General features: G+C 35.6%; 1 protein-coding gene across 5 annotated transcripts in view; it reads right to left on the bottom strand.

Moving 5' to 3' along the window:
- The window catches only part of STXBP5L (syntaxin binding protein 5 like), a 465,182-nt gene extending 440,268 nt beyond the window's left edge, over positions 1–24,914 (bottom strand). For 2 of the 5 annotated variants that reach the window (XM_023214416.3, XM_023214419.3), the window contains exons 1-2: positions 24,762–24,914; positions 23,291–23,487 (exon numbers count right to left, since the gene is read on the bottom strand). In XM_023214416.3, the coding sequence (XP_023070184.1) occupies positions 23,291–23,479 (189 nt within the window). In that variant the 5' untranslated portion in view covers positions 23,480–23,487; positions 24,762–24,914. Of the gene's footprint in view, positions 1–23,290; positions 23,488–24,270; positions 24,419–24,761 lie in introns of those variants that run through there. The other 3 variants (XM_031935154.1, XM_031935155.1, XM_023214418.3) reach the window with 2 other exon arrangements.
- Positions 24,915–26,607: the final 1,693 nt, after the last annotated feature.

Raw genomic sequence — 26,607 nt, 5'->3', positions numbered from 1 at the left:
AATGATTGATGATTTCATTCAAAATAGAATTGATGGTTTCAGCAAACTACAATCATTCCTTTAAAAGTAATCCACTTTGTCAGATTAAGGAGATTTTTTTAAAACTTTGGTCAGTAGACCTGGTATTTAATTAATTTTGCTACTGGTTCCTAAATGATCTTTAATCCTAGTTCTTCAAGATCAAGCTATTTAAATTCTTGTCCACTATCAGTTCCTCCCATATCACTTTCCTCTACTCTTCTAGGATCTGGAATTTTCATCTTGAATATTAATCTCTGCCTATACTTAATCATATGAAAGCAAGTAAATACAATTTTTAGACAAATTCCTTCTGTGACTATGCCCTATGCACTTCCTTGTCTGAATCTCCACCCAATCCAGTAAGTTTCTGAGTATGATTAATTCAACAGTCTGGCTATCTTATTACCAAATATTAATACAATGCTCTCATCAAAATATGTATTTGTTAAAGATATTATTTTACCTCAAATAATTTTATCTTATCAAACAATTTATGTTTGCCAGTATGAGAGAATGACTAAAAGGGAAGGATTGAATAAAACAGCAGTGAGACTACTCTGGCAGTATAAAATGTTTGCAGTGATGTTGGCCAGATAATTTATCATCTGAGATTCAGTTAAAATAACGGCTTTGGCTAATGTTGCACAGTTTAGGTAAAAAATCAGAATATTATAGGCAACTTATCTCACTCAGCCTAATTCATACACAACAGAGCTTCCTGTAGGATTTTTGGAATTTAATTTTATGTTTATAATAGCTTCTATAAACAGTTTTATTTTTTTTAATTCACTTTATTTCTACAGTAACTGGAATTTTGTGGATTCACCTAAGTACACCAAAATACTAAAGTGATTTGCTGGGTTGAACTACTCTCAGAAACATAAAAGTTACTTCAAATCTTCTATTTATCTGCTAGAATTAAAAATGGCTGCCTGCTAGGCTATTATATAGAGGAAATAAAATCTGCATTACTTTCTCAAAGTAGAGAGGAAAAGAAAATGTAAATAAATGGAGAAATCATGTAAATAAAAAGAGCATAAGAAATTTATATACTTATGAGGCTTGTTTCTAAGAACACTATTTCAAGTTCATAATGTCATGTGCTGCATAATGACATTTCTGTCAACAATGGACTACGTATTATGGGTGGACCCATAAAATTATAATACCATACTTTTTACTGTACCTTTTCTATGTTGAGCTATACTTAGACACACAAATGCTTACCATTCTGTTATAACTGCCTACAGTATTCAGTACAGCAACATGCTGTATAGGTTTATAACCTAGGAGCAATAGGCTATACTATACAGCTAAGTGTGTAATAGGCTATGCCATACAGGTTTGTGTAAATACACTCTGTGACATTCACACAATAACCAAGTTGTCTACCAATGCATTTCTCAGAACCTATCCCTATCATTAAGTGACATGTGACTGTATATAACTACACTGTAACAATAGCTGTTGTCCAACAACTATATAACAAATACAAATCTGGCAGTCATTGGCCATTTCTTGATTATTCTGGGCTGATGATTGCAGAGACTGTGGTTTGACTTCCCAGACTGGTTGCTGCAGGCATTGTGGTTTGGTTTCCTTGTCTGGTTGCCGCAAATCAACCAATACAAATTGTTGCCTAATAATGAGAAAATTTTTTTCTTATCTAGCTCTTAAAGCATACCTGCTTAGCAACATATTCTAGCAACTTTACCTACAAAAACGACTTTAAAAGTAATAAATTGATTTTTTAACAAAAGAAAAAATAAGCAACTTCTAACAGTTGTAAGCTGCAGTTTACCTGGCACTAAGGGCTAGGCTATAGTGTTCTCTTTTGGAAGGAACATGAATAATTCCACAGAAAACCAACATCAAACAAAGCCACTCTATGCCCATGATGAAGCAAGACGAAAATAAAACCACTGTGGAATGTCTGGGTAGTGACAACTGTAAGAACATTGTACAAACCACACTAATAGCTAAAGGTTCCCCTTATTCAGTCAACATATGCAACTGCTGCTTCTTTACCTATTATGTAGCTTCATGCCACTCTTCCTACCTTTTAGATAAAACTTCTTAGGATAACAAATGATAGAATTATCCCCACTTCCTGACAATACCCAATTCGTGTTTCTTTGAACTTTGTCTAAAATGACCTAACACAAGTTCAAATCCTGTAACAAGCCCGCCCCCTCTATGGTATATAGTCTCCCTTATTCTAAAAAAAAAAGAAAGAAAAAAGAAAACCCAACTTTGTTTAACTACAAGTATGCAGTCTTTGGCTGATAAGCACAAAAACTGTATTTTCTTTTAAATATTCCAAAACCCAGTCTACATAATATTTTGGTCAGCCTTTAGACTGAAAAATGAAATTGGTATGTGATTGCCACAAGAACAGGTAGAAAGATAGAAAAACATAGTTATCCCAGTTATAAATCCTAGTACATTTCAAAAGTTAATATATGACAAAGGAGTACCACATTCAGTGGAAGAGGGAAGAAGCAGTTAAATAGTGTGGTACAACTGATGGGCTGTTTGGGGGAAACATCATTTTGGAGTCATACTCTATACTAAAATAAATTTGGTTAAAATAAAAATGTCAAAATGTGATATATCATAACACCAAACTGTAAAAGAAAATAGAAATGAATATTCAATCAAAACTCTGGATTGCAGAAGAGAAAAAAGAAATCACTAAGGATAAGTCAATAGATTTGACAACAGAAAAAATATCAATTATGTAAATTAGAACTATCATGAACAAAATGCAAATAATGAACTGGGAAAAATTTTACAAAACTATAACAGATAAAAAAATTGATCAGTTTAATATATAAAAATGTATACAAGCTAATAGAAATTACTAGGAACCAATAAATAGGGAGAAAGGGGATATGAAAGGACAATTCATAAAAAGAAAAACTCAACTGGCTAATAAGTATATTGGAAAATAATCAAGTTCACTAGTAATTATAAAATAAATTAAATAATTACAAAAGTATATTTTTCACTTGCTAAGTTAGTAAAAATATTTCTAAATATCAAAAGCTGGTAAGAATACCAGTGAACTGACTGTTACATATTACTAGGCAAATCCTTTTGGAAAGTAATTCAACAAGATAAGAACTATAACCTAACTATTTTACAACTAAAAATCTCATCACGGGAAATAATACTAAATATGCTGAAGGTTTAATGCTCGTAGATGTTCATAACAGCATTATTGTAAGAAGGGAAAAACTGAATGAAAACTAAATTTCCAATAATAAGAGTACATCCCCTAGATTGATTGTTATACAGCCATTAAATTTATATAAAGAAAAAAATCCTTAACAACCAAAAAGTGTTTATATTCTAATATTAAGTGGAAAAAAAAATAGGATGTAAAATTCTATATAAGATCCATAACACATACCAAAATATAACCAAGAGACTGACTATACAATATAATATACAATTAGTAAACTACATATGATAATAGAACTCTAACCTACAACCTCTGCAGCAACCAGACAAGGAAGTCAAACCACAATCCCTGCAGCAACCAGTATGTGAAGTCAAACCACAATCTCTGCAATCATCGGCCCAGAATAATCAGGAAATGGCCAATGACTGCCAAATCTCTAACTTCCACAGGTCCCTCATTCACAACACTTCCAACTCAATACTGATTACAGAAAGCCAAATATGCTTCCCAAACCAATCATGTAGAATGGCTCCCTTGTACACAGCCTGCCTCCAGCTTCCCATGCCAACAACTTACAATAAGAACATACTTGAAGCTTACCCTTTTTTCACTATAAAGCTCTCCCAGTCTTCTGCCTGCGTTTGGGTCTCTGCCAAAGCAAACAATGGTGGGTGACTCCTTTGCCATAGCAAAATCTGAATAGCCTATGTCCTCATTTGAGTGGTCTTTGTTAATTTCCACATAACAAAAAACTAAACATAAAAAATACTAAAATGAAATGCACCCAGAAAAATCAATAATCATTGCCTGCATCTGCATGTTTGAAGTATGGATACTTTTGAAGTATTTTTCTCTCTACCTACTACTTAGCAATAAAAAAAAAAGAACAAATCACTGACACATTCAACAATTTCAACAAATATTAAAAAACACATTGTGTTGTGTAAAAGACACACACACACACTCTATATACCATATGATTCTATTTATATGAAGTCTAAGAACATATAAGCATAAGCTACGGTGATAGAAGTCAGAATTTAGGCCAGGCGCAGTGGCTCATGCCTGTAATCTCAGCACTTTGGGAGGCCAAAGAGGGCAGATCACGAGGTCAGGAGTTTGAGAGCAGCCTGGCCAACATAATGAAACTTCATCTCTACTAAAAATACAAAAAGTAGCTGGGTGTGGTGGTACGCGCCTGTAGTTTCAGCAACTCTGGAGGCTGAGGCAGGAGAATTGCTTGAACCCCAGAGGCGGAGGTTGCAGTGAGCCAAGATTGCACCACTGCACTCCAGCCCGGACGACAGAGAGAGACTCCATCTCAGGGGGCAGAAAAAAAGTCAGAATTTAATTGCCTCTGGAATGGGGTAAGGATGGGAAATTGACTGGAAAGTGTCAGGAAATTTTTAGAAAATTTAAGATATTTTATATCTTATTTTGACTGATGGTTACACAGATGTATGTAATTATCAAAACTCATTGAAATGAGTACTTAAAATCTGATTTTTATGTGTAAATTATCCCTCACATATTTCCCTCCCTGATCTTTCTTATTTTGCTTTCAATTGTCAACTCCCAAATGTTCAGCTCTTAGCACCCTATTCTCTCAATATTTATCTTTGTTCCAAGTTCTTTAAATCTGTAGCTCTTCACAGAATAAAATATATGAGCAGTGTAAAAACATTAGCAATAAATAAAATTATTTCTAGTAAATATGTAATCCTGCTTTGTATGAAGACAGAAATTGTAGTGTGAGGGAGACTACAGGTTCCAAAATGGCAGCATACAAGCAAGGTCGTTTCACTGCCCACACAGAAAACCAAAACAAATATGCATCACTGAGATTATTATCAGAAATATCCCAAAATTCAAATATAAGAACAAGTCAGTTTCCAGGGCCACAGGGAAGTGAAAAAACTCCAAGCAGACAATAAAGAGAATAAGATTTCCATATCTGTGATGCTTCTCCCACCAATCTGCCTGGCACCAAGAGCTAAGAAAATTTCCCCCAATTCATGATTTCTACTTTGGAAAAAGTGAGCTCAAGGTAGACAACCAGCTTCCCCCACATTTTGGGTTCCCTAACAGGAGACCTGTATCTACCCCAAACCAGGGAAAGCATTAGGAGTATCCAAAGTAAGAAATATCCCTGACGACAAAGAGAAACAAAGCGGGGAGGTGGGACTGCCATCCCTAGCCTTGGAAATTCTGCTCTGTAACTCAGCCAAAGGAGACACTAAATTAGAGGTTGTTCAACAGTGTCATGCTATAGGAAGTTCATCTGTCAGGTCTGCTGGGCATGAACCCCAGCCAGCCTTCCCACACAACACAGAGAAGCAATTCAGAAATGCATCAGAGAAATTGGCTGGGCATAGTGGCTCACACCTGTAATCCCAGCACTTTGGGAGGCCGAGGCAGGCGAATCACGAGGTCAGGAGATTGAGACCATCCTGGCTAACACAGTGAAACCCGGTCTCTACTAAAAATACAAAAAATTAGCCGGGCGTGGTGGCATGCACCTGTAGTCCCAGCTACTCAGGAGTCTGAGGCAGGAGAATCGCCTGAACCTGGGAGGCAGAGGTTGCAGTGAGCCGAGATCGCGCCACTGCACTCCAGTCTGGGCCACAGAGGGAGACTCCATCTCCAAAAAAAAAAACAAACAAACAAAAAAGCAATTTAACAAAAAGATTGAAATGATTCTTAAAAATCAAACAGAAATTTTGAAACTGAGGAATATATTTGCTGAACTGAAAAACTCACTAGAGGCCCTCAACAGTGGAATGTATGAAGCAGGGGAAGGATAATGTGAGCTCAAAGACAGGCCATTTGAAAATACACAGAGGAGAAAAATGAAATAGAATAAAGATTGCTTACAAAATACAGAAAATTACCTCAAAAGACAAAAATCTAAGAATTACTGATAGTCAAGATAGAGTTAAGCAAGGGCAAGGGGTAGAAAGCATATTCAAAGAAATAATAACAGAAAACATTCTAAAACTAAAAAAGAGATAAATATCCAAGTACAGGAAGGTAGAATACCAAACAGATTCAACTCAAATAGGACTACCCCAAGGCTTAAATAATGAAATTCTCAGTGGTCAAAGACAAAGAGAGGATCCTAAAAGCAGCAAGAGAAAATATGCAAATAACATAAAAAGGAGGTTTAATCCATTCAGACTTCTCAATGGAAACTATATAGGCCAGCAAGGAGTGGTGAAAGAAAGAAAAAAAAAAAAAAAGAAAGAAAGAACTGCCATCCAAGAATACTATATCCAGCAAACATGTCCTTCAACTATGAAGGAGAGATAAAATATTCCCCAAACAAAAGCTCAGAGAATTCAACACCACCAGACCCATCTTACAAGAAATGCTAAAGGGAGTTCTTCCATCTAAATTTTTTTTTAAATTAACTTACAAAAACAAAACATGTGAAGGTATAAAACCCACTGGTAAAATTAAGTACACAGACAAACACAGAATACTCTAATGCTGGAACTATAGTGTGCAATCCACCTATAATTCTAGTATGAAACCTAAAAGACAAATCTATCAAAGACAATAATACCTAGAGCAATCCGTTAACAGATAAGCAATTAAAAACATAAATGGAGACAACAAAATTCAAAATGAGGGAAGATGGAGTTAAAGTATAGAGATTTTTTCCCACTTTTCTTCATTTGTTCTATCTTTGTGTGATCTAATATAAGTTGTCACCTTTTTGAAATATGTTATATCTATAAGATGTTCTCTGTAAGCCTCACAGCAATAACAATGCAAAATCCTATAGCTTCACTAAAAACAAAAAGCAACAAATTAAGACATATTACTAGAGAAAATCACTTAACCACAAAGGAAGACAGTAAGAAAGGAAGAAATGAAGAAAAGAGTTACAAAAGAACCAGAAAACATGCAACAGAATGACAGCAGTAAATCCTTTCTTACCAATAATTATCTTGAATGTAAATGGACTCAATTATCCAACTAAAGGCATAGGGTGGCTGAACGGATAAAGACACAAGACCCAACTATATACTACTTACAATAAACCCACATTCAGAAACTGAGGGGTGGAAAAAGATATTCCATGGAACTGGAAACCAAAAAAGAGCAGGAGTAGCTATATGTAGATCAGACGAAATACACTACAAATCAAAGACTATACAAATAGACAAAGAAGGTCACTATATAATAATAAAGGAGTCAATTCAGCAGTAGGATATAACGATTATAAATAACAATGCACCCAACACCAGAGCTTCCAAGTATATGAAGCAGACATTAATAGATCTAGAGAGAAGTATACTGCAATACAATAATAGTAGGGTACTTCAACAACCCACTCTAGGCTGCTACTCATCCCTTCCTCCAGAAGTATGGACACTGTCATTAGGACTTCATGGTTGCAGTTCAGGAGATGAAGCCCAGGCAATGGTGTGCATTCCTTGTATCATCATTTCAATTATGTTCTGGAAATGCAAAATAATTCTAGAGCCATACATATACCCTCTTATTTCCCCTTTTGTTAGTTATATATAGCCTATAAAACTATACAGGAATACAGCAATTTAAAATAAAGACGAGGACTGGGCACAGTGGCTCAGGCCTGTAATCCCAGCATTTGGGAGGCCGAGGCGGGTGGATCACGAGGTCAGGAGATGCAGACCATCCTGGCTAACACGGTGAAACCCCGTCTCTACTAAAAATACAAAAAATTAGCCGCGCATGGTGGTGGGCGCCTGTAGTACCAGCTACTGGGGAGGCTGAAGCAGGAGAATGGTGCGAACCCAGGAGGCCGAGCTTACAGTGAGCCGAGATCACACCATTGCACTCCACCCTGGGCGACAGAGCAAGACTCCGTCTCAATAAATAAATAAATACATAAATAAAATAAAGACGAGATAGACTGTAAGGATGCAAACAAATGGATTGCCAACAAAAGGACCAATGGAAATCTCTGACAAAAAGAAAGACTAAAGCCATTCTCTCAAAAGATCTCATTAGTTAGAAAAATGGACCTGACAATATGAAGCATCTTCTTTGTAATTGTCTCTGACATTTTCTCTGAGACCAGAATTTAAGATAGATAGTTGAGATATTTACCTGATACTAATCACAAAATACATTGCATCTATATTTAAATATTACTGATCTCATTCCTTATTCACTTTTCATTAATGTAGCTTTAATTTCTATTATTGCAGTTTTAATAATATGAATAAATAGAAGTCTTATGCCTATAGATTTAGTAACTGTTACTAAATCAGTACTTTAAAATCTTTGGTCCTTTAGCATTCATTCACATGAATTTGACTGTTTTTGCTCTAATTTATTTGGACTTTTCTAATTTAAGTGGAATACAATTGTACTGTGAAACAATGCAATGGGATTGTGTGGTGAAATGAAGAGTAGAGTTTTTGAAGATGATAATGATGTGAAACGTACTGGTATAATTACTGTCTAACACAGTGAAATAAGCTTGTCCATGAGAATGGTAATAACTACTGCTTTAAGAAAGATAGAAATGATAGGGACATAGGAGAAACATCTTTGAAAAATGAAACATCTTTTGCATAAATGTCTAATGTAATTATAAAATTCTAATCCTTGTTGCATTCCTTCTATTACTACAAATGTGTTAAACATTCAGTTAAAAAAATATCTCTCAGTAACAGACAGATCATCCAGCCAGAAAGTCAACAAACATCACTGTAAACTACACACTAGACCAAATAGATCTAATTGGCATTTACAAAATATTTCACCCAACTGCTGCAGAATACACATGTTTTTCATCAGCACATGGAACATTCTCCAAAACAGACCATATCTTAGGCCATAAAACAAGTTAGAACAAATTCAAAAAAGTAAAAATCATATGACGTATCTTTTCTGACCACAAAGGGATAAAACTAAAAATCCAGAACAAGAGGATCCTCAGAAACTACACAAACACAGGAAAATTAAACAACATGCTCCTGAATGACCAATGGGTCAATGAAAAAAATTAAAAAGGAAATTTAAAAATTTCTTGAAACAAATGAAAATGGAAATATAATATACTGAAATCTATGAGATACAGTAAAAGCAGTACTAGGAGAGAAGTTTATAGCATTAGACACCTAGATCAAAAAAGCAGAAAGACTTCAAATAAACAACCTAAGATACACCTCAAGGAACTAGAAGAGCAAGAACAATCCAACCCAAAATTCATAGAAAAAGAAATAATAAAGATCAGAGAAGAAATAAAGTTGAAAATAAAAAAAACTACAGAAGATCAACGAAATGAAAAGCTTGCTTTTGAAAATGTAAATAGACAAACTCTTACCTAGACTAAGAAAAAAAGAATATCCAAATAAATACCATCAGAAACAAAAAAAAAATTAGAGACATAATAACTGAGACCACGGAAATGCAAGGAATTATTAGACACTATTATGAACAACTGTATACAAACCAATTAGAAAATTTAGAAGAAAGGAATAAATTCCTGGACACATAAAACCTACCAAGATTGAACCAAGAAGAAATAGAAAACCTCAACAAACCAATAATGAGGAATAAAGAAAAGCCTGATGATTTCATTGATGAATTCTACCTAACATTTTAAAGAAAAACAAATAGCAATTCTACTCAAACTGTTCAAAAAAATTGAAGTGAGAATACTTCCAAACTTATCCTACAAGGCTAGCATTACCAAAACCAGACAAAGATACAACAAAAAAAGAAAACTACAGGCCAGTATCCCTGATTAACACAGATGTGACAATCCTCAACAAATGCAATAACGTGATACATCACACTAATACAACCAAGAACAAAAACCATACAATCATTTTAATAGATGCAGAAAAACCATTTGATAAAATTCAATATCCCTTTATGAGAAAAACCCTCAGTAAACTGGATAGAAAAAAACATACCTCAAAATAATAAAGGCTATAAATGACAAACCCACAGTAACATCATACTGAACAGGGAAAATTTGAAAGTCTTTCCTCTAAAATCTGGAACAAGACAAGGATTCCCACTTTCACCACTTTTAGTCAACCTAATACAGAAAGTCCTGACTATATCAATTAGGCAAGAGAAAAAAATAAAATAAAAGGGTATCCAAATTGGAAGAAGGGAGTCAAATTAGCCTTGTTCACAGATGACATCTTACACTTAAAAAACCTAAGAACTCCACCAGAAATCTGTTATAACTGATAAGCAAATTCAGTAAAGTTGCAGGATACAAAAGCAACATGCAAAAAAATCAGGAGCATTTATATGCACCAACAGTGAACAATCTGAACAAAGAAATAAAAAAGCAATCCCATTTAGAATAGCTACAAAGAATATAAAATACCTATGAATACCTATGAATAAATTTAATTAAAGAAGTGAAAGATCTCTACAAGGTAAAACACTGACAAAGGAATTGAGGAGGACACAAACAAGTGGAAAGAATTTCACACTTATGAACTGGAAAAATTAATATTGTTAAAATGACAATTCTACCCAAAGCAATTTACAGATTCAATGCAATCTCTATCAAAATACCAATGACATTCTTCACAGAAACATGCAAAAAAAATCCTAAAATTTATATGAAAACCACAAAAGATCCTGAATAGCCAAAGAAACCCTGAGCAAAAGAACAAAGCTAGAGGCATCACACTACCTGACTTCAAAATATACTACAGACTTAAAGTAACCAAATCAGCATGATACTGGCATAAACAAAGATACACAGACTAACGGAACAGAACAGAAAACCAAGATATAAATCCACACATTTACAGCCAACTAATTTTTGGGAAAGTTACCAAGAACATTCAGTGGGGAGAGTTTCTTCAACAAATAGTGCTGGGAAAACTGGATATCTATATGCAAAATAATGAAACAAGGCCCTTTCACTCACTATATACAAAAACCAAATCAAAATTGATTAAAGACTTAAATCTAAGAACTAAAATTATGAATCTACTAGAAGAAAATGCTGGAGAAATGTTCCAAGACATCAGTCTGGGCAATTATGTTTTTTCTAAGACCTCAAAAGTACACACAACGAAAGCAAAAATAGAAAATGGGATTGCATCAAGCTAAAAATCTTCTGTATAGCAAAGAAAACCATCAACAAGGTAAAGAGACAACCCACAGAATGGGAGAAAATATTTGCAAACTGTTCATCTGACAAGGGATGAAGAACCAGAATATATAATGAGCTCAAACAACTCAATAGCAAAAATAAATAAATAATCTGAGTTTTAAATGGGAAAAGACCTGAGTAGACATTTCTCAAAGAGACATACAAATGGTGAACAGGTATATGAAACAATGCTCAACATCACTAATCATCAGAGAAAATGCAAATCAAAACTACAATCAGATATCATCTCCCTCCAGTTAAAATGGCTTTTATTAAAAAGACAGGGAATAATGAATGCTGGCAAGGATGTGGAGACGGGGAACTCACACTTTGTTGGTGGGAATGTAAATTAGTACAGCCACTAAGGAAAACTGCATGGAGGTTCCTCAAAACTAAAAATAGAACAGCCAGCAATTCCACTACTGGGTATATGTTCAAAGGAAAGGAAATCAATATATCAAAGAGATGTTGGCACTGTTATGTTTATTGCAGTGCTACTCACAATAGCCAAAATATAAAATCAACCCAAGTGCCCATCAATGAACGAATGGATAAAGAAAATATGGCATATATATACAAGGGAATATTATTCAGTCATAAAAAAGAATGAAATCTTGTCACTTGCAGTAACATGAATGTAACGAGAAGTCATGTTAAATGAAATAAAACAAGCACAGAAAAACAAGTCTCACAGGTTCTCACTCATGTAGGAGCTAAAAAGTACATCTCATGAAGACAGAGAGTATATTGTTTACCAGAAGCCTGAAACGAGGGTGGGATATATTTTGATATAAGAAATAATATCTAGTATTTAGTAGATCAGTGGGGTGACTATAGTTTACAGTGATGTATTGTACATTTCAAAATAGCTAGAAGAGAATAATTATAATGTTTTTAGCATAAAGCAAACACAAATATTTAAGGTGATGTATATCCCAATTACACTTATTTGATGTTTACAAACTATATAAATGTATTAAATTACCATATGTACCCCAAAAATATATGCATCTATTATGCATCAATTTAAAAGAATTAAATTTTTTTAAATCAAAAAGTACCCCAAATCATTTTTCAAAAAAAAATTTGTAAGAAATTTGAGGCTGTTAGCAAGAACAAAGAAGCATGATTTAAAGATAATTATTTGATAATTATACTGAGCTGACCCAGATTAAATACTTTTCCATCCTTTCAAAAAGAAATTGGTGAATAAAAGAGAAACTGTGACTTAAAGAGCTATTTTGGTATGTTAATAGTCTCGATAAGTATTAGACTTGTTAGGGAAATGAAATTGTACCAAAAGAAATATATTTCAGACATTTATTTTCTGAAATATATTTTTTCAGGTTCTTTTATTTTAGCCAAGAAGACATAAATGGAAATTAACATAAGCTAAGTACAAAGAAAAGATATCAAATACATTATAAAATAATTCAAAAATAGTAGAAATACGAGGAAGAAAGAAAGGAAGGGACAGGGAGCAAAAAACTTGAGCCACTGGAAAAGGAATGAGAGAGAGTTTCATAAATGTTACAAAACATGAATTAAAGTTCACATGATGCAAATTATTCTGTTAATCACATAAAAATATAAATGGTTCACAGAGTGTATGCTTGCCTTGCAAAGTCATTCTTAAAAAAAGGTTGCCCAATTTAAAAATCTAGTTTAGAATTATATATAAAATATGCTTTCAGTAAATGTTTAAATAATAAGTAACTGAATTCACCAAATAGCTAGTGGGGAGCTATGGCAGAGCACAAGAATATTGAATATTACCTCAAACAGCAAAGGAGTTTTGGTTAAGATGAAACTGGAAAAAGCAAAGAAAGATCCAACAATAAACTACAAGGTCCCTTTGGAATTATGTAAGTAATCAATAAATGTAATGTACAGATTATTCATAAATGGAACTCAATAAATCAAAATGTGTTCCTCATCAGTATTTTAATCTTCTTCCTACCACTTTAGAACTCAGTTCTTCAAGTATATTTAGCCTATTAACCCAAGTGAAGAAATCTGTTACTAATAAAACAGAATTTGTCCAATTCACTTTCAGCTTTTTGCTATATAATTCCATTCTAAGTAACTGTAGAGTGAATCCTTATCAAATGTTCTATTCTTTCACTTAAAAGAAGAGCTATACAAAACTGAATCTCATCCTATCCCTCAAATAATTTATTACATGGATAAAAATCAGTAACATTCAGTGCAACTTAAAGAATCCACCCCACTTTTATTCACTTTGACACATACTATGTCTTTCATGACACTTTTCTCTTTTCTAACATTCTCAGCAAAGCCTATCCTATAGTAGCATCACAAAATAGTACAACAGCTCTCAGGATGACCTAAAAATATTCTTTTTCCCATTCTTTAAAGAATGTTACCATGTCTAGAAAACATTTAAAAGTTCTCTATTTGTCATCTTGTGATGCACTGAACAACCCATCCACTTCCTCACATATAGCTTTCCAGTTCATAAAGAAATCAGGACAATGAGGTTTTTTTTCTTTCATATACACAAAAGCACAAGATAGCTGATCTTATCAAAAAACCTGTGACTTTACACTGATTGAATTAAGATAACTTCAAGCCAAGTGACAATGCAACATGGACCTTGCTTGGATCCTAATCTAAACAAATCAACTACAAAAACCCAATATGGGACAACTAAGGGAATTTAAACATTAACTACATGTTAGATTATATAAAGAAATGTTAATTTTTTTCACTATGATAATGGTCTTTAGGATTATAGTGTAAGCACAGGATGAGGGGAAGTGCTTATCTGCTCTGTAAAGTTTTTACAGGTGGAAGGGTACAATGTCTGAGATTTGCATTAAAATAATGAAATGTAAGAGTAGCAAATAAGATAATATAAATAAGCAAGATTAGCCAAGGATGGTCACTGTTGAAGCTGAGGGGTCAATACTATTCTCTCTGTTCTTGTGTGTTTAAAATTTTCCATAAAATAACTCAAAAAACAAAAACAGGTGAGGTGATGAACATCTAGGTACAGAGAATAACAGCCCCCAAAGAACCTGTGATAAGTTAGGTTATATGGCAGAGGGGAATTAAGGTTGCAGACGGAACGAAGATTGCTAATCAACTACCTTGTAATGGGGAGATTAACCTGGATTATCCCGGTGGGCCCAATGTAATCATTGGCATCCTTAAATATAAAAAAGGGAGGCAGGAAAGTCAATGTCAGGGTGGTGACATGTTGGAAAGATCAACTGGCTTTGAAAATGGAAGGAGGCTGGTTTTGAAGATGGGAGGGGGCCATCAGCCAAGGAATTGTGATCAGACTCTAAAAGCTGCACGAGTCAAGAAAACAAAATCTCCCCTACAGCCTCCAGAAAGGAATGCAGTTCTGTGAACACATTAATTTTAGCCCACTGACATCCATTTCATACTTCTGACTTCCAGAACAATAAGATGATAAATTTGTGTTGTTTTAAGCCAATAAATTTTTGGTAATTGAAGCAACAAATACCAAAGTCATATGATCTTCTAGTAGAATCACACACTTTTATTTACCTGAAAGGACATAAAGCACAGATTTTACTGAAAATTCAAATGAAATATGTATCTTGTCAGGTAAGGAGAAAAATTCCAAATTAGATACCTACTGTTTTATTTTACTTACTTATTTATTTATTTTAGAGATAGGGGTCTTGCTATGTTGCCTAGGCTGGAGTACCATTAGTGGCTATTCATGATCACAGTGCATTAGAGCCTCAAACTCCTATCCTGAAGGGTTCCTCCCCCTCATCCTCCTCAGTAACTAGGACTACAGGCATGTGCTACCATGGCCGCCCCTTGCTAGTTAAATTAAAAGGCAAATCTTACCTCTATTCCCCACCCTACCATTCCCTTTCTGGTAGCCTCAATTGCTTTTCTGTGGCTTAATTGCATCACCACCCCTACAGTATACCAAAATGATATTAAAATCTACTACGGCTATTTTTTCACCACTTTTCTTTTCTATAAAGTCAACTCCTCACACATTTCCCCTACTTCTACTCTTGGTACTGATGTTATGAATTATATTCTCTATTATAGTGTTGACCTTATTTCTATCCATCACCTTACTGAAAATATGTTTACCCTAATCAATTTCCTCTTGGCCTAATTCACTTGTCTCTGACAATTCTGTTATTTGTTTGTTGTTTTGAAGTTGTTTTGTTTTTACCATCTTTGACCACTCCACAAAGCCTGAGTTTCTCTCTTACTATTCTTTCTAAAGAATGCTTCAGATTACCTGCCTCTACTCTTGAGTTTTCCTCATATCATTCTGCTCGGTTCTTCTCTGTCTCCTTTGCTAGTTTCACATTTTCCACCTACATGGATGTTTGCCAACTGTAAGCATTTCCCCCAGACTCAATGTAACTTCAAAATTTATTATACTACTAATAATTTTCAAACTTTTACGGTTTACAGATTTATAGACAGGTTTTTAGTCAATGTATACAAACAAATTAAACTGAACATTAGCCAATCCAATTAGTTTTCTTCAGAGTGTAATTAATTTTATTGTGTTCATTTTGGTAAAGTAAAAATAAAAGAAAGGTAAAAGAAGTATAACAATTTTCTCTCAATTCCAATCTTTACTTTCTAAATCCAGGTATTAAATCTGCATCTAAAACCACCAAAATGGTCGGTTTTATTTATAATAAAATTTACATATCCAAATAAGATGTTGATTTAATGCTATTGTCAATTCAAAGAGATATTTATTGAATTGTAAAACACTTGCCAGGCACAGTGGCTCACGCCTGTAATCCCAGTACTTTGGGAGGCTGGAGTGGGCGGATCACCTGAGGTCAGGAATCCGAGACCACCCTGGCCAACATGGTGAAACCCTATCTTTATAAAAATACAAAAATTAGCTGGGCATGGTGGTGGGTGTCTGTAATCCCAGCTACTTGGGAGGCTGAGGCAGGAGAATCGCTTGAACCCAGGAGGTGGAGGTTGCAGTGAGCCAAGACTGCACCATTGCACTCCAACCTGGACAACAAGAGCAAAACTCTGTCTAAAAATAAAAGAAGATAAAAATAAATATAAAACACTTAACTGAAACTGAAATAAATACTATATTTTCAATTTCAAATTCATTATAATGATTATATAGCATCATTATATACCATTATATTCAAAATAATTCTATACACCATCAATATTAAGTAGTAATTTTGGGCTTCCAATAAAACTAAAATCATATTCTTCTTTCTAATATGTTAGATAAGTCAAGAATACATCATAGGTGATTTTGCTCATAAATCAATCCCAGAAAGCATTATTTCATTCTTATCATAGTTGGCTGAAAGCAGTTTATGTCATATTTTTAAAGGTATATAATAAATAAAATATCTTTTCAACAATAAACATGTCAAAATACCTTCTTGCTGCATTCCTTCAGTGACTATGAATGCTTCATTTAATCAAGCTTCTCCCTAGATATCATGGTGAACTTATTATATACTTTTTGGAGGGCTTATATTCTATTCTTTATAACTACCTTCTCTAAATCCTTTAAACGTTATTTCTATTTTTGGTTGTATAAAACTTAATCAATGTTTTTTTTTACTAGTCCTTATAAAGACATTTTAGTATTACCTAGAAAATTAGGGACAATTATTCAGAATACTTAATCTATATTTTTATATAAAAACACTAGTATATTGTGCACATTAAAAGATTAGCCTTTCAAATACTACAAAGAAGAAAAGTTATCCTCCTTTTAAAAATAAAAAAGAAAATAACTGTCACTATAAACAAAAGCTTTTTTATAAAGATCATCATTCTGATACTTAAGTAGGAACAAAAAGTTCCATTTTTCTCTTATGAGAAAAACAAACTCAATTTGAAAGTTTAAAGCAGGGCTTCTACTTGAGACCTTTAATGGATAGAATCAAAGCTGTTGCTATTAAACCAATATGTAAATGGCTTTACAGAACTAAAATATAGGAAATCAGTTCAATCACTCTATTATTAAAAGTAAATATGAAACCTAATCCTAAGATTTTTCACAGGCACATCTTCAGGTGAGGGCAGAGAAATATCTTCAGAAATGCACTAAATTTTAAGAAATAGAAATTTGGTTTACTCACTGATAATAACCCTACAGATAAACATACTTGGAAATTATGTTAAGATTTTAAATTAGCTCTGTATGAGAAATACATAAAGTATGACAGCACTATTTGTTTTTAAGAACATAAGAACCACCATACTATACGAGATCAACAACCCAATTTGCTGATAAATACTAGCACTAAAGGACTTTTTGTGAGAAAACGTGATTGCCCTCTAGGTAACTTTAAAATTTTGCAAACATACTTTCTACACATCTATAATCCTTTACTCAAGACTGCCCCTACACCCTTATGCCGTCAGGATAAGCGAAGCAGACAGCCTGGAGTACTGAATCATCTGGTTTTGGTTTCTGGTTCTTAAAAGAAAAAAAAATCTTTAATTCTTCCTGGTTATTATGTTTGTTAGCATCTCAGTCTTAATGGTAGCTTAATTCTTCCTTGCTTGCCTCCATTACCATTCTTAAAGATGCCTCTACTGTGCTTTTTGGTGACAGGAGCATGAAGTCATTGTCAGAAGCTAAATCCATAATCAGTTATTCAACTGTACTACCTTTTATTTTACCAGTTTTTAAGTATAGAAATGAAACAAATCCACATATCTCAGGGAATCTTCTGTTATTCTTTTTATGGATGAAAACTTCATAACTGTGGAACTGTGATCATGATCTTGTCCCAATCTCAGTTGCAAAACCGCTTAAGTAAAATAGAGTGAAATTAGGGGAATGTGGAGACAATGAAAATCTTGAGGAAGAGATAGTACTCAAGAATTTCTGGGCATTTAATCTCCTTTCATCTTGCTAGGGCCCTGGAAAGCCCAATGCTCTACAGTTCATGCCTGTACTTCTGATCCATACCTATTTACCTGGTACGATCTGATATTATATCAGATATGAGGATCATTATTATAAATCCATTTCCCTGCAGAAGTTATACTAGTTAAACTACATGTTGTTTCTGACATTATGACCATTTATTAAAACAGTTTATGAATGATTATGAATAGTGAGTTGACTAATTTAAGAGTTTATTCAGAAATTTAGGGATTATGTTATCTGGTTCTGGTAATATACTTACTTTACTCTTATTTTTTTGGTAATATACTTATTTTTATCTTTTGTTAATTAGGTCTAGACCACCCTGTGTGTTTGTCACTGTCAATCTAAAACTTCTGAGCTGTTCCCCCAAAAAGATCATTTGGAAATAAGAATGTTCCTAATATCTTCTTCAATAAAAACTGAAATAAATTTAATAGAATCCTCCTACAATCTTCTTTTCTACATCTCTTTGAAAAGCATATACCATGTTCCTAAAGTGGTATCAACTCTTTCACTAGATGCTCTCTACCTCTTTATATAAAAGTTATTTCATGAAAGCAACTCCAAGAAGCTGTTCAAAATAATATCTAGTTTGCTTTTAACACACAACTCTATATAGCTTCCTTCCTTTAATTTATTCATTTATTTGCTCAACAAATATTTGACTGCCTTCAATGGGCCAGGCGCCATTCTATACATAGATGATACAGATGTGAACAAAATAAAGCCTTACTTTATACGTATCACTGTATCTAGAAGGACTTGACACCAGGTTTGCTTCAAAAGCATGTAAGTTCTTACTCTGCATTAAATAAAGCAAAACTGAAAGTTGTAGATATGAATTTGGAAAGGTTTATGGAAGAGAAGTTCACACAGAACCAATATTCAACAGAAAAACAGTCATTTACCAAATGATTTGTAAATTGTATATTTAGATGTTTTCAATTAAAATAAAATGTTTAAGACATAATTGCTCTCTGCTTTAATATCTTTTTCAATTGACCAATCATGTATATGCATCTTTACTCATTTAAAAAGTGTATCAAGTGCACACTATAATAGTTCTCACTAATGGCTGTGCATAGAAATCTCCTGTGGGGCCATTCAAAAAAAAATGCAAGTGCCTAGGACTCACTCCTAGAGAATTTGATTCTCTAGGAATGGGGAGGTGCTGGAAATCTCTATTTTAGATACCAAAGTTGAGAATTACTGGCCAGCTAGGTAGTGTATACCCTAGCAATAAGAAGGAAACAAGAAAAAAAACACTTATTTGCTTCTCAAAGAGTTCATAGCATAAGGGCAGTGACAGATTTTTAAGAAACTTTTTTAATCACAAGTAGATGCTAAATTCACACTATAGGTATATGCCAGATGCTACAGAAAAAAACATAGAAGAGGTTTTTAAAAAGAGAAAAGAGAACCCTGGTGGGTAGTTGAGGTGTCAGTAGTCAGAGCTAGTCTCATAGAGGTGATGTTTGAATTATGAGGTAAAAGATGGCTGGGAATTATCCAGTTATATGAATGTAGAAAAGACATTCTAGTCAGAAATGAGAGAATGAGAGAAGGCACTGAGATATGAGAAAATATGGTGTTTTTTAGGGAACGCAGTACACTTTGGGAATCAAGCAAATGAAAATGGAAAGGTAAACAGGAATCGCTTCTGAAGGAAACTCTATACCCATCAAGGTAAGCAATTTGAAATTTATTTTATAGAGCAATAGTTTCAAATTGTATTTCACAGAATTCAAGTTCAGGAAAGGCATTTCATATATTTCACAAATACCTGGACAATGCAGGCATTCAAATGCATACACATTCTGAACTTAGATTGCAGTAAGCCAATGCATTAACTTTTTTTTTTTTTTTTTTTTTTTTGGCTGACCTTGAACCAAAGTTTCTTCTGCCATTTTTATGGCTGTGAACTTCTTATAGACATTTTGTTTATTATGAAGGGTACAGCTTTATACTTTCACTTTTTTAAGGCTAGCGAACATCCTACTATCTTCCTATGGGTGATATTACACAACAAAAAGCAAATATAAAAAACAATTTTTTTCAATTGGCTGTATAATTTATTCTTATAATTTCTAAAACAGATGTGTGCCCATAAGGTGCCACATTTATTTGTTTGAATAGATGTTATTTACTGTGGTTTCAAATAAGACTTTCATTTTAAGAGCATCATTGCTGTAGGGAAACCAATATAGAATTTTTAGCAAGGAAATTACATAATTAACATTGTATTTCAGAAATAGCTGTTACTGTAACAAAATGAAGTATAATAAGGTAAAACTAGAAGTAAAGAGATCAGTTAGAAAGTGATTTCAGAAGACCAAGCAAGAAAATATGATGGAATAAACAAGTACTGGGGATGTAGAAAAGATCATAAATTTCAGAAACACTAAGGAAATAGAATAGATGGGATGTGATGACTAATCAGATATAGTAGAGAGGAGGCTTTCAAACAGCCAAGTCTAGATTTATACTTCAGTTTTGCCCATGTTGAAAAGGTAGAAGCACCCATAGAACTCAGAAGAGAATGTTTTTTGCACATTCTATGTGAGTCTATGAATCTAAATAAAGTCCCCATTTCAGTAACGGTTCTAATTTTGGGATTTCCTTAGTCCATTTTTATATATTTTGTTATAGACCAGGTAACTATAATACATCCATATAACCACTTTTTAAAATTAACTATATTCCTGCTTGGCGCGGTGGCTCACGCCTGTAATCCCAGCACTTTGGGAGGCTGAGGCAGGCGGATCACGAGGTCAGGAGATCGAGACCATCCTGGCTAACATGGTGAAACCCCGTCTCTACTAAAGATACAAAAAATTATCCGGGCGTGGTGGCGGGCGCCTGCAGTCCCAGCTACTTGGGAGGCTGAAGCAGGAGAATGGTGTGAACCTGGGAGGCGGAGCTTGCAGCGAGCCGAGACTGTGCCACTGCACTCCAGCCTGGGCGACAGAGCAAGGCTCTGCCTCAAAAAAAAAAAAAATTAACTATATTCCTATCCAAAGATGCCATAGTATTTTACACATTTAATAAGACTTCAATACTGTTAGTGGACAACTTATATAGCTATCTATCTTACAATTTATTTGAAAATCATAACCTAATATTATTGTAACCCACTAGTTATATTCATTCTACTATGAACATGAGATTTTAGAAACTTTAACAATAATATTAATATATATTTTATCATCCTTTCCATTTATGCATTACCTTCACCTTGTTCTGTCTGATCCTCCCAATAACCCTCTGTTAGTTAAGGAGAGCAGATATACTTATTCCCATACTACAGATGCAGAAATCAAGGTTCAAGGGAGATAAATGGCTTACCCAAGATTATATGGCTGTCAACTAGCAGAACTTTAAATAAAACACAAATTTTCTGATTCCTAGGCCAATGCTCTTCCTATCATGTCATATGTTTTTAACTTCTGCCATTTCCTATGACTATCTATTGCCTGAATAAATGGGAAGATAACTATGTATTCCATTCTCTCTTGCATTCACCCATTTTCCTTAAGTTTTTTATTTAAAACCTTCTCTACAAGCTTTATAACCTCAACAGTCCAATGCCATTCTGTTTCAGAAGTCTATCTTTCCTATACCAATTTTACCTCTGGTAAAATTCTCCTGTATCACTGTCATATACATGAATTGAGAGAATTTGGAAAGCATTTTCAGAATCTGATCGTGAAAATTGCAAACACTTCGAAGATTAAAGAATCAGGGCATAATTCCCCTGCCTAGCAGTTCAAATTTGAACTCCAGAACTCTTTTACATTTGTCTCATAACCACTATTAAGACCTTCCCTCATCTAACAGAATATCTGTTATTTCCTGTTGAGGAAAAAAATCATTACTGTTCACAAATTTCACAAAGTAGCTTAGAATTAAATCTGTCTATCTAACTTAACTCTAAATAAACTTGCTTTTATGTAAACTAATAACTATAGTTATTAGTTTATTATTAAATACTAAAACTATTTAATGTTTTCATAATGACCCTGTTAGGAATATAGTCTGAGGCAGTGATTGAAATATATCTCATCATACATGTATCACTTGTTTACCACAAAAATAATTTTAATAATTTCAAAAAACTTTTGTGAAAGTATTTTAAAATTTGTTAATTTCTGTAATTTTGCAAGTTTTCTATTTCTTCTTATGTAGCCAAACACATTTACAAAATTATATTCATTTATATGATATAAATAACTCAGTAGCTTTTGTTGCATATAATAGGCACATTCCAAGACAACTCAAAAAGGGGCAATAAAATTATAAATCACTTTATATCATAAAATATAACAAATATAGCAATAACAATATCTCTATGCATTAACCTAATGCTTGTTTTATAAATTCTCATCTTCTCTACTTATCAGAAACTCTTTCTTTTGCATATGCATTAAAGTTCAATATCAAAGTATAATTACATAAAATGTTTTCTCACTAAACTAGAACACCGGTTATTTTTGAGTTCTTACAACTATAACAAGTTCTTATAAGCCTGTGCATTTGTCCGTTTGTGTATTTATGAAGAGTTTAAGAATGTGGAGGTGATTTTATTCAGAATTTTAAAGCAATGTCACTGGCCCCTTTAAAATGGACATATTTTCCTATTATCTACTTAATCCTAGCAACATGCTAGTAGCTTTATTCATTTCATACTGAACAGTGAAATAACAATTATTTTCTCTGACAACACACACAAAAATGACTATTTGTTTCTTCAGTTAATATAATACAAAAACATTAAAAATTCTGTCCACTATTGGATTTTAACATTATCTTGCAAATTCTACTTTTTGTGTGTGCTCATTTTCCCTTAAACTATCATTGCTTTTTAAGTTGACGCCTAAAATATCTATTCAGCCAAACTGATTTACCCACAGAGCCTTCTACAGCAGACTCTGATGCTGACATCTCAACAGTTTCCTGTTCCTGGCGTGTTTTTCCCTCCTTGTTTCCTCACAACAGTATAATAAAGAAATAATAGGCTTTAAGCCAATTCAAAGCTTACCTTGCAAATCTGGAAATACTCTGAAGTCAAGGTTTCCTGAATTTCCTCTCTGAGGACCCCTGCAGTCCCCGCAGGAGGTATGGAACCACTTCCAGCCCCACCACCACTGTTACTGCCACTGCTGCTACCACTGCCAGGGGAGGAGGCAGTTAAGCCGTCCAGAACTTTTCGGAAATTAAACTTCTTCATTTTAAACACTGTTGAGAAATTCAAAGGAAAAAAAGGGAAAGGGGTGACTTAACACATGCAATTAGACCTTGGTCTTTTCACTAGTCAAGACCTTTCTCTTTTCACTAGTCAAATCAGTTCCCATTTTACCAGCATTGGTTATAACCGACTGGAAAAAAAGAGTCAGGCTTCGTTTGCCAAATTTTAATTCTAAAAAGCATATCCTTAAAAAAAAAAAAAAGATAAATATAACACAACTGCAAAAGCAACAGTATTCCCTCCTCATACATCAGATATTCAAGGACTGTATCCCCAGCTGTAACTATGCTTTATCAGCACTGGGGTAAAAATAAAAGGCAGTGTCATCATCGTCATTAGCATTATATCATCATTATTATACAATCAAACCAGAGTTCAACAGAACAAGACTCCGTCTCTCTCTTAAGGGCGGGCTTTCCTTCTTCGAAACGTTCAGCTCGGAATATTTTATTTTCAGAAAAACGATGTTGGGGGAGGCAGTATTTACTCTGCCACCACCTTCCGGGCTCTTCCCCCATCAGCTTCAACGCTTCCTTTTTTGTCACTATGAAAGGCGGCGGGGGGGGAAGGATACTTTTTCTAGTCCCCATCCCCCAGCAGCCCGGACCCCAAAACATCTGCGAGTGACCCACAGCAACAGCTGCCGGGGGGGAGGGGAGAACGGCGACACCGTCTGCTTCCACTTGTCCCTCCGCCGCCTCCTCACCTCCCCATCATCTCCCTCTCCGCGTCCTCTTTCCCCCCCTCCCCATCTCTTGCTCCCCTCCCTCCACCTCAGCCCGCAGCCGCCGCCGCCGCCGCCGCCGCCGCCGCCGCCGCGCTCTCCCGCCTGTTCGCCTTCCCGCCGTCCGCTCTCTCCGCTGCACGGCGGCCGCTCTCGGGGGACGTGAAGCGGTGGCGGCGACGGCTGCGGCCCGAGTCCCGCGTCAGTCTGCTGGGCGCGCAGAGCTGCCGCTCCCGCTGTCCCTCCCCCAGGCCAAGCGCTGAGGCGCGGGGCTCTCGCCCGCGGGCGCGCGAACACACAAACACCTCACACCAAGGCATTCGCGCGCCCAGCCAGAACACACACAAACACCCTCAACACGGGCATTCGCGCGCTGGTGCGCTCGCTGTCTCTCTGTCTCTCTCTCTCTCTCTCTCTCTCTCTCTCACACACACACACACACACACACACACATACACAGGTGCAAGGGAGCCACAGCTGGACGGCGGCAGCGGCGGCGGCGTCCCAGAGGGATGACTATCTGACCCAGGACTTAGGCACCTTCCTCAGACGCCACTCACCGCCTGCCAGCCCGGGAAGCTGAGGGGGCCGAGGGAGAAGGGCTCGAAGGCGTGGGTCCGGACCGGCTCCAGCCGCTTCTCTAGCCCTCTGGTAGCGGAGCCTGGCGCTCTCCGAGGTCCTAACCGAGCAGTCAGGCTCCAGCGCAGGCTCCGCCCTCCCGCCGTGGGAGGCAGACCCCGCCCCTGGGCCGGCCTCTAGCTCGCGCCGCCCTGCTTCTTCCCTGGCAAAGCTGGGCGGTGAAGGGGGCGGAGTGCCCTGTACGTCGAAGGGCGGGAGTAGCTTCGGCGCCAATCCTAGATTCGATAGGGTAAGTTCCGCGGTCTCCAGGGCGGAAGATAACTGTTGATAGGCCGAAGGTAAAGCCAATGACAGCGGGAGGGGAGAATTTACAGAAGTAGGTGAGGTATTTGATTGACAGTGGTATTGGCCAGTATGCTGGGGGTCGTGCTCTGGGGGATGTAATTGGCGCTACCTGTTGAAGGACGCAAGTGTGAATCAATAGAATGCCTGCAAGCGTGCGAATTTGGGCGCCTGGAGTCTGAGGCTGCGGGGAGGATTGCTTACCTTAGGTATGGCTCTGGACAGTATGGTGAACTGGGCGAGTGTTTTGTACCTTTTCACTTCTGTGAGCCTCTTCCGGCTCTTCAGGAGCATCTATCTGGCTCCTGTAACTCTCCTGCCACCTGCACTCAATTTTGTATCTGCGATTAACCCCCGCTGTTACCTAATAATGGCTTAATGGTTCGCATCTGCCAGACAATTGTATTTCAATGGTTTCAGAATATATAGTCTTCTAGAGCCTAAGGAATTGATTGCTCACCTTGCTCTCTAGTAAGTAGAATTACTCCTTCCCCATCATCCTCACATATACAAAGATATTTATTCAATTTCTTTAAAGAAATATTTCTCACTCTGTAAACCGTATCAAGAATATATTTAAGCTATCTCTGTGAGTCACAATAATCATTTTCAAAGATGCATTATTCAGTGCAAAAAAAAAAAAAAAAAAAACTGTATCAGGATAGACTTGGTTCTGAGCCCTCACCTGCTATTGAATTGGGGAAAATTTGGACCCCGATGTCTTTGCAAAATGAAGGGCAGTTCAGCGGGCCACAGCTAAGTGAGACTTCAATTTGGGCATCACAACAGAACTCATTAGTGATCATTTCAAATATTGTCTTACATCTTACAAACTTAGAATGACCTCTTTTTTTCTTCTTTTTCACCTCTCCTCTTCTCTCTCTCTCTTTTCTCTCAATCAAGGAAGAGAGTGGGAAAGAGGAAGCAGGAGACTTGAAGGATGATGACTTGTCCAAGGACATAGCAAGGAAATGGTAAAGATGAAATAGAGCTCAGTTTTGCAGATCCTCAGCTCATTGTTGAATCTTTCTGTCCTGAATAACTATTTCACTCCTTTGGGGACTCCCTACAGTGCTGGTAGTCTCTCATTGCCACAGCTAGACAGTAACCTTCTTGAAGGCAAGCATGGAATTGTATATTTATCCTAGATTATTTAGCACCAGGCACAATATTTCACTTAAAATAGACACTTAAAGAGTTTTGAAGAGTTGTTTTATTAATATTTTTTATTAGTTAAAGATATATGAGTTGGTACCCAATTACACAATGTTTGAAAGGGGTAAATATAATGGTGGAAACAAGTGCTATGTCTGACACAAACTAGATCTTGGTAGGGTTCCAAATTCTATATTGGGTCCCTAACAACAGGTTTCTTTTTACTCTTTTCCACCTTTTTTTCTTCTCTTCTTCCTGGCCCATTGCTCACCTCAAAGTATGGATGCCAGTTAAGGCTAAAGAGTTTGCT

The sequence above is a fragment of the Piliocolobus tephrosceles genome, chromosome 2 (assembly GCF_002776525.5).
Source record: "Piliocolobus tephrosceles isolate RC106 chromosome 2, ASM277652v3, whole genome shotgun sequence".
NCBI lineage: Eukaryota > Metazoa > Chordata > Mammalia > Primates > Cercopithecidae > Piliocolobus > Piliocolobus tephrosceles.
Note: the sequence above shows the minus strand (reverse complement) of the source record. Positions and strands in the feature narration are given on the sequence as shown.